Source organism: Cetorhinus maximus, chromosome 16 (assembly GCF_964194155.1).
Source record: "Cetorhinus maximus chromosome 16, sCetMax3.hap1.1, whole genome shotgun sequence".
NCBI classification, from domain to species: domain Eukaryota; kingdom Metazoa; phylum Chordata; class Chondrichthyes; order Lamniformes; family Cetorhinidae; genus Cetorhinus; species Cetorhinus maximus.
The window spans coordinates 47,945,762-47,964,503 of NC_135894.1; the positions used below are offsets into that span (position 1 = coordinate 47,945,762).

The 18,742-nt window shown below is 44.7% G+C and overlaps 1 protein-coding gene across 2 annotated transcripts in view; it reads left to right on the forward strand.

The window, feature by feature from the left end:
• Positions 1-18,742, forward strand: part of gap43 (growth associated protein 43) — a 288,487-nt gene that overhangs the window by 215,113 nt on the left and 54,632 nt on the right. The window contains exon 3 of one of the 2 annotated variants that reach the window (XM_078559813.1): positions 8,780-10,283. The exons of the other annotated variant lie outside the window; for it this stretch is intronic. Within the exon in view, the coding sequence (XP_078415939.1) occupies positions 8,780-8,793 (14 nt within the window). The 3' untranslated portion in view covers positions 8,794-10,283. Of the gene's footprint in view, positions 1-8,779; positions 10,284-18,742 lie in introns of those variants that run through there. 2 annotated transcript variants of the gene reach the window in all.

The window sequence follows — 18,742 nt, forward strand, 5'->3', positions numbered from 1 at the left end:
CAGCCGACAATTTCACAAACCTTATCCAAGGATGGGATAAAAAGGATCAGCAGCATTGCCATTGTGAATAGTGAGGAGTTTTGGAGATAGTCTGCAGCTGGTTGCTTATTGGTACTTGGCAGCTTCATCTCTATTCGGGGCTTCATTCTTAGCATTTCCAGGCTTCATTTCAGGACTCATTGCTGTCTGCCAGGCCCCTGGAGGATTCAGACTGTGTGGACCCTTCCAGGTATCAGGCAGCCTTCCCTTACCCTGGTCATGGGGATTGTGGTCTCTGCTAGAGGTAACTATTCTGAGGAGGAAGAGAAGTGCAGAACAGAGAGGAGGCCACATGTCCCAATTCAGCTTCCAGGGGAGGGACCTGTGGGAGAAGAGGCACAGGCACAAGGGGCGCAGGGCCATCAGGTAGTCCAAGGTGGAAGGGGCCGCAGAAGTTGCCACTATTCTGCTGCCAGGGTTCACAGGCAGCGATGCAACTACCTCAATATGTCTGAGATGCAATGCCGAAGGAGGCTCTGCCTTTCAAGGGAGAGCATGGCATCAATTTGCCAGATGATTGGGCCTGAGATCAGCTACAACTGTGTGGGTGGACACCCCATGCCAGTGGCTCTGAAGGTCACAGTGGCCCTCAACTTCTATGCCTCCAGCTCTTTCCAGGTCAGTGGCGGATCTGTGTGGAGTCTCCCAATCAGCTGTTCGCAGTTGCGTCAAGCTGGTGACAGGAGCTCTGTTCAGGCGGGTCCTGACCTTTATTCCAAGGGTTTTCAGCGATCGCTGGGTTCCTCCATGTTCAGAGTGCAATTGACTGCTCACATGTGGTCATCAAGGCACCAGTGGGTCAGCCGGGTGCCTTCGTCAACAGGAAGGGCTTCCACTCCATGAACATGCAGATAGTGTGTGATCACAGGATGCAGATTCTGCAAGTCTGTGCAAGGTACCCTGGCAGTTCCCATAACGCGTACATCCTGAGGCTCTTCAGTGCTCCAGCCCGACTGGATGGATGGTTGCTGGGTGTCAAGGGCTATCCATTGAAGAGGTGGTTCATGATGCCTCTCCACCATCCAAGAGGCAGAGGCAGAGGAGCATTACAATAGGAATCATGCCTCCACAAGGGCAGTGGTAGAAAGGACCATAGGTCTTCTGAAGATGCGCTTCTGATGCCTGGACCGTTCAGGGGTAGCACTACAATACCTCCCAGAGCAGGTGTCACTGATAGTGATTGCATGCTGCACTCTCCACAATCTGGCATTGGTAAGGGGGGACCCACTGGAGGAAGAGGACCTTGACGCAGCTCCACAGGCCACAGATGATAAGTCCAGTAGTGAGTCCCAAGAGGAGCACAGTGAGGAGAATGCCGAGAGCGTGGGGCCAAACCCCAGGGAGGCAGGACACCAGGTACTCCTTGATCCAACGCTCCTTCAGCTAGGCTACCAAAGATCAGCTTCAAACAGATGCCAGGACTGTTGCCTCCATCCCAGATGTCTGAAAGGACCCTTTCATTTGAATACACAGAACACTCAGTGCCTGTCAATGAAGTTCAGAGCCACGTACAACCAGCAGTATATACTGGTGTTCCCTGCACCAATGAAATAAAAAGGTAAAGAACACTCAGGCCATGATGACAAAAACACAATTTATGTCATTCTGACAGTTAAACAATCTTAACAGAAACATTTCTGGTATTCAACATCAGACCAGTATACGTAAAGTAAACAAAAATGAACATAAAATCATCCATGAACTGTCCCTCTTGTGCTCATGGTGCCTTTAACTTACGTTTGCAAGTACTACATCTAGGTGCTCGCCCCTCACTGGCACCAGCATTGGAGACAGCCTGCTGACTCTGCTGTCTTGTTGCCTTGATGACCTTGGCAATCATCCTCTGGCCAGTGGAGCCTGTGCTGGCCCCGCCTGGGAGAGAGCGGCCAATGCCACAGCTGGCATCCCCCAGTCATCGCAGCCTCATCAAATGCCACTGTCACTAGTGGGGGGGCTGACGAACTGCTGCTATCATCCAGAGCGCCCTGAGAGGAGCCCACAGAGATGATAGGCAGCTCACACACCAATGTGAGGTTGTTGTGCACCTCCCTGCACACCATTGATGGACGGGCACCTAGCTGGGATACTGGGTGCCTCATCCATCTGCCATACTGGAACTAATCGCCTGGTCAAGTCAAGAGGTCAGTGCCTGTTTGAAGGCTTGCAGGCCCGAGCGCAACCCCAGGAACCCCTCATTCTGTTCCAGGAGCTGCCCCTCCATGAGAGTTGCCACTCTCTCAATGGAGGAGGCAGTGTGCTCGGCTATGACAGTTAATGCAGTGCTCAGACTCCGCATGGACTCCTCCATCACAGACACCATGGCACGCACACCCTCATGGACTTCCGCCAGATCCTCCTGCGCATCTTGCAGGACATCCAGCACCTACTGCCTAATGGACGACTCCAGAGACTCATTATCAGCCTTTGACTGAGCATCATTTGGTCCCCAGCAGTCCTCCGACTGCTGGCGCCCTGGGTGCACTCTGCCTCTGCCTGCACCTCAAGCTAGTGTGAAGCGCCCTCACCAATGTGCACCGAGATGCTAGCCACGGCTCTAATGCCCACCGAGGTGCTGGTATCTGCGCTGGTGCCTGCTCCAGAGAGTCGGTGTGACGCAAGTGCAAATGACACCCGGTGGCCCTCTGGTGTCAGAGGTGGCCCTTTGGGATCTGGAGATCAAGCGCCTGTTGGCGACCCTAAAAGGACATATCATTCGTTACGGTCATCACACTGTCACTGTGCATGCCAGGTACCCTTGTGAGACAATGGAGATCCGCATCATGGTGCCCTCCTCTTTCAATGATCAACGGGGACTCCTGATTCGGGGCTCGCATCAATGAAAAGACCACACTAGAATTGTTGTACAAGCCGAAATTCTCACCTCTGTGCACTGCACTCGTACTTTCGTCTGGCACTTCCGCCTTTCCACGCCCAGTTGCACAGGGAGCGTGCCGGCTCTTGAGTTGTAGGGCATCTTGCTCATACCTCAAGAGGATTAGGAGGCTAGGGGGCCCTCCACTTGCCTGTCACCTTTCTATATTGTTGTGGGCTGTTTTCTCCTGAAACGCCAGAGGAGCTTTGATTAGTCCACTCTGTACATGCAGCACCATTGCAGCCTGGCCAACCCCAGCTGAGGAACGCCTTGCAGGGCACATCCAAGTTGTGGGCCTTGAGCTGCAAGGCACTCAGGCCAAGCAGCCAGGGCTCACCCTTCACGCCAGCTCTGGTGTGATTGACCATTAGCACTCGGGCTGTAGCACCCCTGAGGTCCACGGTGGGATGGCCACACCTTAACGCATCTGCACACTGACCCATGGTACTCACCCATCCCGAGCGCAGCAAGTCATTCAAGAACTTCTGGCACTGAACCCAGGAGCGCCGCACCACGTCACAGCTGCTGACCAGTGCTGGTACCGCCTCCCATGCCCTCTAGGTAAGGTGCAGTGGCCGCCTCCTCCCACCCCTGGGGACAAGGGTGTTCTTCCTGGCAGCCACCTCCTCCAGGAGGACAGCGAGGCACTCATCAGAGCAACGGGGAGCCGAGTGCCCTCCTGGTCTGCCCTCCCACCTGCCGTGTCAAGCCGCACTCGGGTCCATAGTGCCGGCTCAGGGAATGTCCTCCGTAGCAGCCTTCTGGGGGCTGCCCAGTGGCCAACAGCTCCCCCACACCCCCTGCTCAGCCCTTCCAGGCCAGTGTTGAGCTGCGTTTCAATCGTGGGCGATGCCCCATTTCGTGGCAGCTCCCGGCCCGCGCCCACCCAATGAAAGGAAAACCCTGCCCTTTGAAATTAAAAGCACTGTCGACAGATGTATAATGACAAAGTGTACTAATTTTGTAGGGCGACAAGAACTGCAGAAATGCTCAATGTTTGATGGAAAAGCAAACACAAATGATTGAAATAGAAATGCTAGGGTCAATAGTGTAATATGGTAAACACTTTTGCTTTGTTAGCTGGCACATCAAGGCACAGCAGAAGGTAACTGCAACAAGGGCAACCTCAGGAGTTTAATAATGGTTACCGGGAGCTCTAAAGGAATTGAAGAAATATATAACAGGACAAGGCATCAACCAGAGACCCCTGTTTTAAATACTTTAAATGTACACCAGAACTCTGGTTCAGCATGTGATCATTTGCAATAAAACTGAAGTGAGCACAGGATAGCATTCAGGGTAAGGACAGTGCCTGGAACACTGTTTGAACAACAGGAAATGCAGCAGACGCAAGTTCATGGCTGCTGTGTTGTGCAGGTATTTTTAAATCGATATAGCGTCTACAGTATATAACACGTTTGGAGAACCAGCAACCATGATGGTATAGCTCTCGATATGACCTTATGAACTCAGCTGATTCAAGGAGTTAAGTGATGCGGTTTCTGGAGTTTTCTAAATCAGTACGTCATCAGACAAGGAGAAATTAGCATTTGTTATTTTTCTATTTTGGAGGTTGTGGAGGGGGTGGGGTGGGGGGTGTGGAATTGCATCTTTAGGCTTTTTATAGCACTGAATTAGGCAGTAGTGGCTAGAAAAACTGAAATTCTTCAAGTCTGCTTTTTCTAACATCTTTCATAGCAACCTTTATCAATCTGCAATTAGCAATCTGCTCCAAAATAAGTCAGCTTTCATTACAAACCACAGTGCTGCCATAGGCTAGATAGACAGATCCTTCGTCTCCATAAAGCTACCAGAGAAAATTTATCTTATGTAAATTTCTCAGTAGTTTGATTAATAAATTTGTTTGGTAATGGATTTCTAGGTTTTTCAGCACCAAAAAAACAAACTGGAAATTCAGCAGAAAGAATTAAAACCACACCAAAATGGAACACATTACAAAAACAGGACAGGGCAGCAAAGAATAATCATAATTGCAAGAAAAACAGCCTCTCCTTTTTTCTTAATAGTCCTTCCTTGACCCATGACACAAGCTTTTACAGTGGTAGAAATAGCATCCTACATTGATAGAAGGACAATTTTTCCACATACACATGTTGTATGATGTTTTGTGTGCCTGCATAGCATTGTACTGTAAAGGTGCTCAGCAAGGCAAGGGTTAGGGGGACTGAAAAATAGCACCGCCCATGGTATGATGTATAGAATCACATGGTAATAGACTCAGAACATTCTAGGAGGAACCGAACTGCGTGGAGCAGCACCATGCATAGCAGTAACTGGAATCTGTACATAGTAAATAATGTGGTAGCCGTCAAATCTGTGTTGCCCATCTCCACTGGAATGAGCGGGGGTAGGTCACGAATTGTGACCCCCACACTCAAATAATGGTACAATCCAGGTTTTAGCCCAATTCTAGAGAGAGAGAATTCAGAAAAGGGCGCATAATCTTAAAATTAGAACTAGGCCATTAAGTGGCAGAAATCTGGAATTCTCTCCCCCAAAAAGCTGTTGAAGCCAAACAGTTGAAAATTTCAAAACTGAGATTGATTGATGGTGTTAATGTTTACAGTACATAGGCAGATAAGTCTGTTTGTTTCATATTTTCACACATACTTTTTTCCCCTTTGGGAATAATGTGCAAGTGTTGGAAGGATCAGCAGGCTGATTATCAACCTGTTTGAAGTATTACCATGAATGCTTCTTGTGAGCCAACTAGTCCTGGAGTGGGACTTCAAGCCGAAGCTTCTGGCACAGAGGCAAGTGCGCTATTCACTGAGCCACAAGACCTCCCTTTTACAGGCATATAAATAAAATTGTCATACAGATCAGCAAAGATTTATTTGAATGGTGGGACATGCTTGAGGGGCTACATGGCCTTCTCCTGTTTCTATGTTCCTCCCTATCTTCCTAACGTCAATCTTGGACAAGGCAGTTTATAATGAACCGTTCCTACATATCCACGGATTCCAATCCTCTGAAATCTACTGTTTATATGCTGTAGGGAACATTTCAGAGCGCTGGCAGAAATCCAGTAACAACTGCAAAGGTCCAGGCACAGAATTCTGTGTCATGCTCCAGTAGATAATGAGCATTCAGAAAATGCTTCTAAAATTTTGGACACAGTCTGCTAAAATGGCCACTGCAAATCATGTGATCTTTGGCATTCTGAACCAAACAGTCCTGAGTTCCAAGTAAATAATTAATTGAGTATGGACATTCGCAGCCAGCCAGGAAATTCAGACATCCCATTGGTTAAGGATGGATTGTCAACAGCAGGACTATAGCATTCCAGCCAACTCATCTTTCTGTTTCACCATGGACAGAAGAAACAGCAGAACTCAATGGCCAGGATTTTGCCCTCGTCGGGCGGGAGGGGTCAGGAAGTCGACCGCCACCCGCGATCAGGGCCTGACTGCAATCTCATGCTGGCGGGCCAATTAAGGCCCACCCAGCGTGAAACCAGCACTGCAGTGTACAGCACTTCCTGTGTGTGGCATTGGGTGCGGGGGGTGGAGGGTGAGCAGGGAACTTTGTGCATGCGCACAGGGGCATGCAAGAAAACCTTCCTGAGGCACAGGGCTGCCTTGGAGATGAAGGGTTTAAGAATTAAAAATGAAGAATTTTAACTTGTTAAAAAAACATGTCCGCTCATGTGACTCTGTCCCTGAGCAGGGACATGTTATTAATGAAATGTTAAGATTTTTATTTAATTTTTAATAGCTGTTGGAAACCTTACCCCACCCATGGATGAGGTTTCCTAAAAAATCCAAAGGCCGCTTGGCCATTTTGCCTGCTGAACAACCATAAGGTTGGACGGGCAGTGAAAAATTTAATTCAGTTGGGGCTTTAATGGCCTTAATACGCTTGTTAATTGTCAGCGGGCGGGCTGCCGACTCCCCTCTGTGCCCTCCAACTGAAATACTGTGCGAGTGCGCAATGATGCCAGGACGCTTGCCCAACATCATTGCGCATCATTTTATGTTCATTCAGGTCGGGCACGCGCTCGCACGACGAGCTAAGAATTCTGGCCAATTCTGGCAAAGGGATCATCTCAACCCTCCATTGTATTATGATGGCCCCTCATCCAAACTAGACAGGATGAATCTCAAAGTGTCAAACAGCGACACACCTTGCTTTGGAAAAAATAATTTTGAGCTTGTGCAAGTTACATGATGAGCACAGTCATGTTTTCTGTTTGCTTTTAAACAGCAAAGGATGCTTGCAGAGACAGAGTTTTATCAGAAAAGCCAACAAAATAGCTGTATGTCAACTAAGCAGCCAAGGGAATGAACAGCAATACCTTGTCAGTGCGACAAACATTATCCCCAACCTGTTCCAACTTCAAGTTCACCTGAGAACCAACCTCCTGGAAGTTCAACTGCAGGAAGCCTCGCAGCTTACTGAGAAACCTCTGCTTACAAGACCTTCATTTAAACTAAAACCTTCAGGCCTGCCACAAAAGAAAGCCTGAGACAATTATACATTGTAACTATACTGTTTTTTTCTTCTAATCTTTGTGATCTTTGTGTGAATGATAGTGTGTGAGAGTCGAGCGAGTGAGACATCATGTTTTTAAACCTCTGTGGCAAGTGTGGGATAATAGATAACCTTTATTTTTAAACTCAAGTAAACCTTGTTGCTGGAATTATTTAAATGGGGACAACCACTCTGAGGGTAAGAAAATACACACACCTCACATATAAAATACATTGATCATGGGCAGTAAGAAAACACAAATTCTGTCCATGACACCTGCTTGTACAATAGTTTGAAAGTTGGATTTATACCTTTTGTTTTCCGAGAATGGGCAGCGGTTGGGAAAGACTTGTGCAAGCATTAGTACTACAAACACATTGCTGGCACTGTGGGTTGTTACGATGCTCGGAAATTGTGACTGGGTTAGATCTACCGACAACTTCACCAACTGGCCACAGACATATTAAACTGTTTAAAGACCACCTGTTTTTTTTAAAGTACAAGACATGTCAAAATGGCTGCCATGAGTCACCTGGTGTTTTATATTGTAAGTTGACCTATTGGAAAGTTTCTATATAAATTTTACTGCAGATCTGTTGGATGGAATTTTGCACCGATGTGGGGTAGGTGGTAGGGGGTGGGTGGCGGGGGGCGGCAGGTGGGGGTTGTCAAGGTCCACTTCAAACAGGGAGTCTTTTGAAAGGAAGGCATTAAAAATGTAAAGTGCTGGAATTTGATCAGCTGTAGTTCAACTAAGGCAACGGGAACTGCTAACCAGCCAAATACTCATCAGATATTCAAAACCCCCTGTGGAGGATGAAATAACTCCACCTCCTGTTGATTTCTATCTTGAAATGTGTCAAAGGTTTCAGAGATCAAAAGATCAAAAAATGGGATTACTTGGTCTGCAGCAACGTCTGCAAGATGTGCTAAATAAATTCCTTGCTAAGAATATACAGACAGGAGTTTAAAATAACTGGTTTTGCCAAGCCGAATCAGAAGGAGGAAGAGAAAAAAACATCACGGTCATCTGAAAACACGGCAGGAAGAGAGCAGAAAAGATCTCTCCCCCTCCCTCTCTCTCTCTCTCTCTCCCCCTTTCTCTTTCTTTCTGAAGCTAAAAGAGTATCAAGAATGCCTGAGAACAAAATGCAAATCTGAACCAAGTCAATTCCAGAATTCTGCAGGAAACCAACTAAATTCAAACAGCTGCAATGTTCAACAATCTATGCCTCCAAGACAAGCAAAGGGCTTAATTGTATATTCTTTTAACTTTTTAATTGAACGTTAATTTTCTTACTCCTGATATCTGTGTGTGTTGTCGTATCTTTTTTTTTTCGGGTTTAGTAACTGAAACTTTTCCTTTGATTCCAGAAAACCCGGGTTGATTGGCTCCTTATTAACAAATAAATACATTTGGATTGGAAAAGACATTTACAAGGAAAATAAATTTTAAAGCCTTAGTTGTGAGCAACTGAGGGGACTGAATAGAAGGGGAGCCAGCTCTCTCCTCACCTGGTTGCAACAAGATGATCAGCTGATTGTGACAGAAAAACATGGTCATCACCTCTGTCCAGTGATGGCACTGGCAGCTGTTTGTTTGTTGCTAATAATGCTGTGCTTCCAATAACACCAGGAAAATTATTATTTTTAAGTGATACTTCATATTGCCTGAGGCAACACTGCTTCGCTTGCATTACAACATTACTGCTGCTGTTGCCAGGGTTGTGTCAGTGCTGTAATGTAAAAGAAGATTAATTCGTTAAATAAATAGCTTTGATTTTCCCCTACCTTTTAAATTGATTTAGCAAAATACTGCAGTTGCACAGTCCAGTTTTTCAGGGAGAGTGACAATATTTTCAAAAAATATGCTGTATATGAGAATTGTGTAACTAATTTACATATGGTTAACACATCACATTTTTGTCCATACGTGTGCCATTAGTATTATTTAGCTCCCTATTTGGTTAATGTCAGCCATTTTAGTAACATTGGACCCTTGTTAATTTGGCTATAGTCATGAAAAATATACATAAAACATGGGGGCAAATGTTACAGCCTCCAGGCATATTTGAAGGCGGGGGCCAAAATAAAGCAGAGGGCCAACCCACCACCTTTCTGCCCACCCTTGACTTGTCTCCCATGTTATGGTGTGTGGATAAGGTGTCAGGCAGTCTGCCCGCTCATAGGCCTTTTTGAGGCCCTTAAGTGGGCACTTAACTGACACTTAATGGCTTCATTCCACCTTAACCACAATATTTCAGGGGAAGGCGGAAGTCAGGCAGACAGCCCAACAGCTTTGCCAGTGTGGGCTGCTGTCAGGCAGATACCTCCTTTGGACAGTCCTCTGTGCCCATCAGGGTAGACTCCACTAAGATGATCCTCCCCACCTCACCCAGGCATCCCTAACCTGACCCCAAACCCACCACCTTGCCCCTTGCTGGGGTCTCCCAGTGGTGCCTGCCCAAAATGCCCAGACTTGCCTGAAGTCTAGCAGGCATCTTCACTTCTTTGTGGGGACTGGTTGTAGTTCCAGCAGATTGGTCAACAGCCATCTATGGAGGGACTTCCTGTCCCTGTAGACACTAATTATGGCTGCCCCTAGCTAAATATCACTGTGATTTCACTTCAGCGAGGTGCCAATCAACTTATAGGTTGGGGTGGGGGTGGGGGTGGGGAGGAGTATGGGTAATCCATCTCCCCATTAAATCCAGCCCATGATTTATGTCCTAATGACACAGCTGAACCTAATGAATGCATATATGATGAATATATAAATGATGAATATATAAATAATTTGCAAAGACATTTTAAGTGATCAGTATTATGATTGGCTTAGGGTTTGTATGTTGTGAGAAATAAATGAAACAGTACCTTGGAATTTGGATTCGATATTTGTTTAAGTAGACTCTACCATCTATCATTAAATAGCAGCCAGTATAAGCTCTGTTGTAAGTATTTAGAATATTTGGAATGCAGGATCACATCAGTTCATTTCCTTAGCCCAGCAACTTGACCTGCTGTATAAATCCATTTCCATCTGATATGAAACAGCAGTCAGCAGATTTACATTTCTAGGTTTTATATCTTACCAGATATTGTGGTTATGTTCCAGCAAAGCTTCCAAATTCTTTGAAACTCTTAGCAAGTTGGAGTACTCACCCGATCTCCAACATTGACCACATGTTAATCAAAGTGCTATTTCTGTATCTTGCATGTCAAAAGACTTAAAAGCAAAGACGAATTGGACTTGGGAATTATGAACATAATTTCAGAATTTGTTAAAGATGCAATATCTTGATTTTGCACCAAGGTTTGGCAAACAACAGTTAAGATTGTAAAAGATATTAGGATGATATATGTTCCCAGAATAGGCAGAGAGTTTTTGATACATTTAATGTAGATTTGATAGGGTGAGGAAAAAAAATCAAGGACTGATAGATGTGAAGAATTTGGATAAACAGAAACATAGGGAATCATATATATGTAACTTCTTGGAATTGCAAGTGCAGGTAGATAAAGTGGTAAGAAAAGACAAACAGGATTTTGGATTTTATATACCACATCAAAGAATGTACAAATTAAGAACTAATGACAGCCATTATCAAAAGGACATTGAAGCAATCCCCAATGCATGACCCTGAACTTTCTGTTAATTTTGATTTCAGTTTTCCAACATGCTCCCACTCTGATCTTTCTGTCCTTGGCCTGCTATAGTGTTCCAATGAAGATCAACGCAAGCTCAAGGGACAGCACCTTAACTTTTGACTCAGCATTCTAGAGCTTTCTGGACTCAACATTGAGTTCAACAATTTTAGATCATAACCTCTGCCTCCATTTTGTTTCATTTTTTATTAATGGTTTGATTTTATTTAGTTTCTTTATTCCATCACATTGCATTTGGATGGCTGCTATGCAGCCATCGATACCTCATCTGGATGCATCTTTCATTTTGTTAATATACCCATTATCACTCCCTTCGGCTTTTGTACAATGAATGATGAATGTATAGCAAAATTAGAAGCAAATGAGTATGATATGATAGCCATTATAAAGACATAGTTGCAAAGTGACCGTGGCTGGGATCTGAATATTCAAGGGTACTCGACAATTTGGAAGGACAGGAAGAAAGGAAAAGGAGGTGGGTTGGCTCTGTTAATAAAGGAAGAGATCAGTACACTGGTGAGAAAAGATCTTGGTTCAGGGGATCAAAATGTAGAATCAGTTTGGGTGGAGATAAGAAATAGCAAAGGAAATAAGTCATTGGTGGGAGTGGTTTATAGGCCCTCTGACAGTAGCTACACTGTAGGACAGAGTATAAATTAGGAAATAATGATGACTAAGAAAGGTACTCCAATAATCATGGGAGATTTCAATCTCCATATAGATTAGACAAATCAAATTGGCAAAGGTGGCCTGGAGAATGAATTCAAGTGTATTCAGGACATTTTCTTAGAACAGTATGTTCTTGAACAAACAAGAGAACAGTCTATTTATACCTGGTTATGTGTAATAGACAAGATTAATTAATAACTTCATAGCAAAGAGTCCTCTAGGTAAGAATGATCATAGCATGATAGAATTTCACATTCAGTTTGAGGGTGAGAAATGTGGGTCTAAAACTAGTCAAGGGTATGAAGTCAAAGTTGGCTAAAGTATAATGGGAAAATAAAAAGTAAGACAGTAGAGAAACAGAATGGTATCAAATTGAAATAAAATATGTACAATGCTGTAAAGATTAGTGGCGGCCCAGAAGACTAGGAAAATTTTAGAAACCAGCAAAGGATGACTAATAAAAATGGAAGATCATATTGGAGTAATAGAGGAAACTATCAAGAAATATAAAAATAGGCAGTAAAAGTTTCTACAAGTATAGAAAAAGGAAAATAGTGACAGTGAATGTTGGTTCTTGGGGGGTGAGACTCAAGAATTAATAAAGGGACATGGAAAAGATTTTGAACAAGTACTTTTTATCTGTCTCCACAATAGAAGACACAAAAAGCATCCCAAGAATAGCTGAAAAGCAAGTGACAAAAGGGTGATAGGAACTGAAAACAATCACAATCACTAGGGGATAAAGGACTCGGAAAACTAATGGGACTAAAGGCTGACAATACCCCTGGACCTGTTGGCCTGCATCCTAAGGTCTTAAAAGAAGCGACTGCAGAGATAGTGGATGCGTTTGTTATAATCGTTCAAAATTCCCTAGAATCTGGAAAGGTCCCAGCAGATTTGAAAGCCACAAATGTAACATCACTTAAGGAGGGAGACAGAAAGCAGGAAACTGTAGGCCAGTTAGGCTAAAATCTGTAATTGGGGAAAATGTTAGAATATATTATTAAGGAGGCAGTAGCAAGACGTTTAGAGATACATAGTATGATCAGGCAGAGCCAACATGATTTTGTGAAAGGGAAATTGTGGTTGACAAATTTATTGGAGTTCTTTGAGGAAGTAACAAGCAGGATGGATAAAGGGGTACCAAAGGATGTGGTGTACTTGGATTTCCAGAAGGCATTTGGTAAGGCACCACATAAAAGGTCCCTGCACAAGGTAAGAGGTCATAGTGTTGGGAGTAATATGTTAGTATGGGTAGAGGCTTAATTAATGGACAGGAAGCAAAGAGTAGGCTTAAATAGGGCATTTCAAGTTTTCAAGCTGTGACTAATGGAGTGCCCCAAGGAGCAGTGCTGGGCCCTGAGCAATTTACAATCTTTATTAGTGACTTAGACAAAGAGACAGAAAGTAATGGCCCAGATCTTCCGATCTCCAGATGACTGGAGATCAGATGTACCCCAGAAGATGTGCTACATGACCCCTCAGAGGCCCCAGTGCAAGCACTCTGTGGGAATTGCCTGGGAGGTTTGAACTTCCAATGGGTAATTCCTCTGAAAAAGTCTCAAACCTAGAGTCGGAGACTTTGGACAATTCAGACTTACTTACTTGGGTAATGACGCAGGAAAGGTTAGACAGGAGAAAACCTAATCTAACTGCTGAGTAACTATATACAACTGATCCCTCAATTATTCACATTGATTCCCCCCCTCAACTCCCCTATTACCCACTGACCCGAACTGGCAAGCCCCCACCACTGACTACACCCCCGACACTAAAACCACCCCCACCCCCGACCCCCCTCCACCTGACCTGAACTGACTAGCCACCACCACCTGACTCCCCCTGACCCCTTAACACCACCCCCCACCCGACCTGACCTGAATAGCTCCTGACCTGACTACCCCTGACCCACCTGTCCACTCACTCACCAGCCATCCTACCCACATGCTACCCTGTCCCTTTACCTGCCCTACCCTCTTACCCACTTACCTTCTCTCTGTAGCTTTTCAAAGAAGCTTTGGGACATTTAAACTCTTCACTTACAGAATATGGCAGCGAGTGCTATAAAAAGGCTTGTCTTCCCCTGATGCTCCAGCGCTACAAAGAAGCTTTTTGAGGGATTGCACGCTCTCCATTTCTGGAGAAGCTGGGATCAGAAATCCTAGCCAGAAAGGCAGAGCTCTGGTATAGTAGACTAAAGTAGGAGTGGAGTGGAAATCTGACGGTCATTGCCACTCCTCGTAAGATCCTAGCCAACATATCTAAATTTGCTGATGATACAAATCTAGGTGGGAATGCAAGCTGTGCAGAGGCTGTGAAAAGATGTAGATAGGTTAAGTGAGTGGGCTACAAGGTGCAGCTGGAGTATAATGTAGGAAAGTGTGAGGTTATTTGCTTTGGTGTTAAAAATAGAAAAACAGAATATTTTTTGAAAGGTGTGAAGCTTGTTGATGTTCAGACAGACTGGGGTGTACTCGTACAAGGAACAAAGTTAGCATTCAGGTACACCAAGCAATTACAAAAGCAAACAGCGCTTTGACACTTATTGCAAGGGGTTTGGAGTACAAGAATAAATGTTGCTACAATTGTAAGGATCTTTGGTGAGACCACATCTCGAATACTGTGTGCAGTTTGGGTCTCCATATATAAGGAAGGGTATGCTTACATTGAAGGCAGTGATCGTTTACTAGGATCCCTGGGATGAGAAGGTTGTCATATATGAGACGCTGAGTATATTGGGTCTATATTCTCTGGAGTTTAGAAGAATTAGAGGTGATCTCATTGAAACATTCAAGATTATGAAGGGGCTTTACAGGGTAAATACTAAGATGTTGTTTCCCCTGGCTGGGGAATCTAGAACAAGGGAACATAGCCTCAGGATAAGGGGCCAATCATTTAGGACTGAGATGAGGAAAAGTTCCTTTGCTCAAAGGATTGTGAATTTTTGGAATTCTCTACCCCAGAAAGTTGTGGATGCTCCATTATTGAATATATTTAAGGCTGAGATAGACAGATTTTTGGTCTCTAAGGGAATCAAAGGATATGGGGAGCAGATGGAAAAGTGGAGCTGAAACCCAAAATCAGCCATGATCATATTGAACGGCAGAGCAGACTCAATAGGCTGCATGGTCTTCTCCTGCTCGTATTCTTATGCATTTGTAAGATTCCAACAATTTCTGTTTATATTTCGGATTTACAGCTTCTGCAGTATTTTGCTTTCGTATTATTGTTCAGAAGCCAATAACGTTAAAGTAAGTTTTAATAGAGGGTTTGAACAATATGAATGATTTTGCTGTGAAATAGGGAAAGCTATTTCCTCCAGTTATAAGTCAGTGTTGAGAGGTTTATCAATTTAAAATTGTCAGTGTGAGAGTGACAGAGGTTAGGTGAAATTTGTTTGCACGGAGAACAGTTGGGAGTGTGAAATGTCTTGCAACAGGGAATTGTTGAAAAGGAGATAATTCCATCTTTTAAGGGAAAATTGGACAAATATTTGAACCATAGGATGATATATAGCTTTGAGAAGAGTTTTAGATTGATTTAGTAAACAGTCGACACATATCATAGCCCAAATGGCCACCTTCTGTGGTAATCTCAATCAAATTATATCCACTGTCAATAAATGCTGGTATACAGTACAGCTGTAGCTGGTGTAGAAAATAACACTGCAATAAAGTGCCCTGTACATCGTAATCACTGTAAAAGAAAAGATGCAGTTTCCGGATTGTTGGAGTTGGGAAGCGAGTTGCGAGATGCACATCAGGACCTCGTGGAATTCCGAATGCACATGCTTGCACTGAAATTGCCCAGGAAATTTAAACTTCTGATAGGCTAATTCCTGCTGCCCAGGATGCTCCATGAATGTCTCAGATCCTGAGTTCAAGGTCGAGACTGGCCAGATACGTGGGACTTACCTGCATACTTAACCTGGAAATGTTACATAGGTTATATCTGGTCAGACTCAGTGGTTATGCAATGTAACTCAGCTCAGCACCATAGCTAACACCCACAATCAAACACCCTACCATCTAGTCCCCTGACCACCTGACTATCCCCCAAACCCATCCTGACTACCCAGTGGAAGTGGTGGAAGCAGAGTCTTTGAATATTTTTAAGACAGAGGTAGATAGATACATGAAAAGCAAAGGGGTGAAAGTTTATTGGGGGTAGGCATGAATTTGGAGTTGGGGTTACAATCAGATCAGCCATGATCTCTTTGAATGGTGGAGCAGGCTCAAAGGGCTGAGTGGCCTGTTTCTGCTCCTAACTCGTATTTTTGCCTACCAGACTACATTCCCCACCAGACTATTCCCCCCTGCCCTGATCAAAGCCCGAACTGACTGAACTACTCCCTCACAACCACCCATTTACCCTCTTGACCCAACCCAACCCAACTACCCCTGATCAGCCAGCCACCCACCACCTGACTGCACCACCCGACCACCGCACAACATAACTTGATACCCCCTGACCCAACATTACTACCCCCCTGACCTGACCTGACTACCCCTTGACCCAACCCAACTACCCTTTCCCAACCGCCTGGCTGCCCCCTGGCCCAACCAACTATCCCTCACCCTACCCAACACCCCCACCCCCGCCACCCTACCAGGATCTTGGGACAAATATCAGGTCTGTCTTAAATATTCTCTTAATATACGACCGTGTCCAGACTTACTGATGACACTCAGGGCAAATGCAACTGGCTTCATAGTAAACTCCTTCAGCAACTTCATCATAAAGAGAAATAAGAAACCATTGTTCCCTGTCCTGGCCAGTGGATGAGAAACACATCTTCTGTGACCATCTATGAGCTAGCATTAGCGCCATACTTAGAATTTCATGGGGCGAATTTACTGTATGTCGGGTGGGCCAGTCAGGAGCGGGTGCTGGCAGTCGCAGAGCCTATTGCTGCCTGTGATCGGCTGCGCACTTCCATTTTATGGGCCAATTAAGGCCCACCCAGCGCTCAGCGCTACCTGTGCGGGCCGGGGGAGGAGGGAGGGTCAGAGCCTGGGGTCTTTCATGCGCAGCATAGAAACCTCCCTGAGGCACAGAGCTGCCTCAGGGATATTAAGTATATAATAAAAGTTCAAAAATAATAACGTTAAAAATCATTTAGACATGTCCCCTCATGTGAAAGTGTCACATGAGCTGGAACATGTTTATGAACTGTGCAAAAAATATTTATTTATTTAATAAAACCTTCAGGAAACCTCATCCCGGCCGTGGATGAGGTTTCCTGAAAAACGGCAAAGGCCGCGTGGGCTCTTCGCCTGCCTGCCAACATTAAGGTTAGATGGGCAGTATTGATAACTACTTTAATTGGGTTTTTAATGGCCTTAATAGGCCGTTGACAGTTCAGCGGGTGTGCAGCTGCCTCCGGCGTGCACCCACCAAACGTAACATCTAAATGACACGCGCTGATGTCGGGACGCACACCTGACGTCACCGTGCGTCATTTTACACGTCGGCGTGCCGGGCCCACCCCCGCTTGCTGACATCAAAATTCTGGCTCATATTGCCACCACTAACATTAGCATTTGGGTATTTTAGCACCGTGTATTGTCTGACCTGTAAGTAGTGTCCATTGACTGAACTGTGAGGTGTGTTTCTGTGCATTGTCTGAACTCAGGAATTATGCCTGCAGAACTTGAAGGCTGCACTGCCGACCACCAACCCAACTGATATTGACTGGAGCAAATTATACATTCCTGGCAGAATACTGGGTGATTGATGTCTAATTACACCTTCCACTTCTTTGTGTTATCTATACTTCTGTGCACTAGAGGAACAACATTGCCCAGTGATGCATTCTTTTTCAAATAGCCCTTAACATGGCAACTGTGGAAAGGCTGTTTATTTCCAAAATCAGCAAAGCATTTTGTTTTGTGATAGCTTGAAGCTTAGAGTTCTATGACCTTTTTGTGCCCTATTTCTCTTTCCTTTGCTTCCAAACCACCTTCTAATTGAAGCATTCAAGACAATGGGAGGAATTTTAACACCCAAAAACAGGTGAAATTGAGTTGGGTGGGAAGTAAAGACTTTAAAAATCTCAAGCATCGGATCTGTCCCTACATCTCTGACCCGAGACGTCATCAATCACCAACTCCTGTGATCACCGCCCCTGCCTCCCAAACTGCCTTTGAACCCCTGAAATTAGGCCAAACCATTCTGTAGATAAAAGCAAAATATTCTGGATGCTGGAAATCTGAAATAAAAACAGAAAATTCTGGAAAAACTCAGCTGGTCTGACAGCATCTGTGGAGAGAGAAACAGAGTTAACCTTTCAAGTCCGTATGACTCTTCTTCAGAGCTGAAGAGAAGGAGAAATGTGATGAAATTTATACTGTTTAAGGAGGGTGGGGCAGGTGAAGCTGGATAGAAGGCCAGCGACAGGTGGGGGCTAAGGAGAGATTGACAAGCATGCCATGGACAAAGAAAACTAAGTATGTTGGTGGTAGTGGTAAGAGTTAAAAGTGGCATTGATTTTCTTTTATTCATTCATGGGATGTGGGCTTTGCTGGTTGGGCCAGCATTTATTACCAATCCCTAGTTGTCCTTGAGAAGGTGGTGGTGAGCTGCCTTCTGCAGGCCATGTGATGTAGGTACACCCACAGTGCTGTTAGAAAGGGAGTTATAAGGGTAGTGGCATAAAGATAAGAAAACACAATGTGTTAATAACAGGACAAGAGTAAGCACTTTGTGAAAGAACAACAAGGAACAAGTAACAGGTGGCCCTTTTGAGGGTGGGGTGGGGAGGGGCAGCGGTTGGTGAAAAAGTTTAGAAGAAGAGATAAAAAGGTGATAAAACATATAAATGTATAAAAATAAGTAGATAAAAAATAAAAATAAATTTTAAAAAAGGAATTTAAAAAGGGGCGAAGATGGAGGAGAGAGTACATGGCCTGAGGTTGTTGAACTCAATGTTAAGTCCGGAAGGCTGTGAAGTGCCTAATCGGAAGATGAGATGCTGTTCCTCCAGTTTGCATTGGGCTTGAC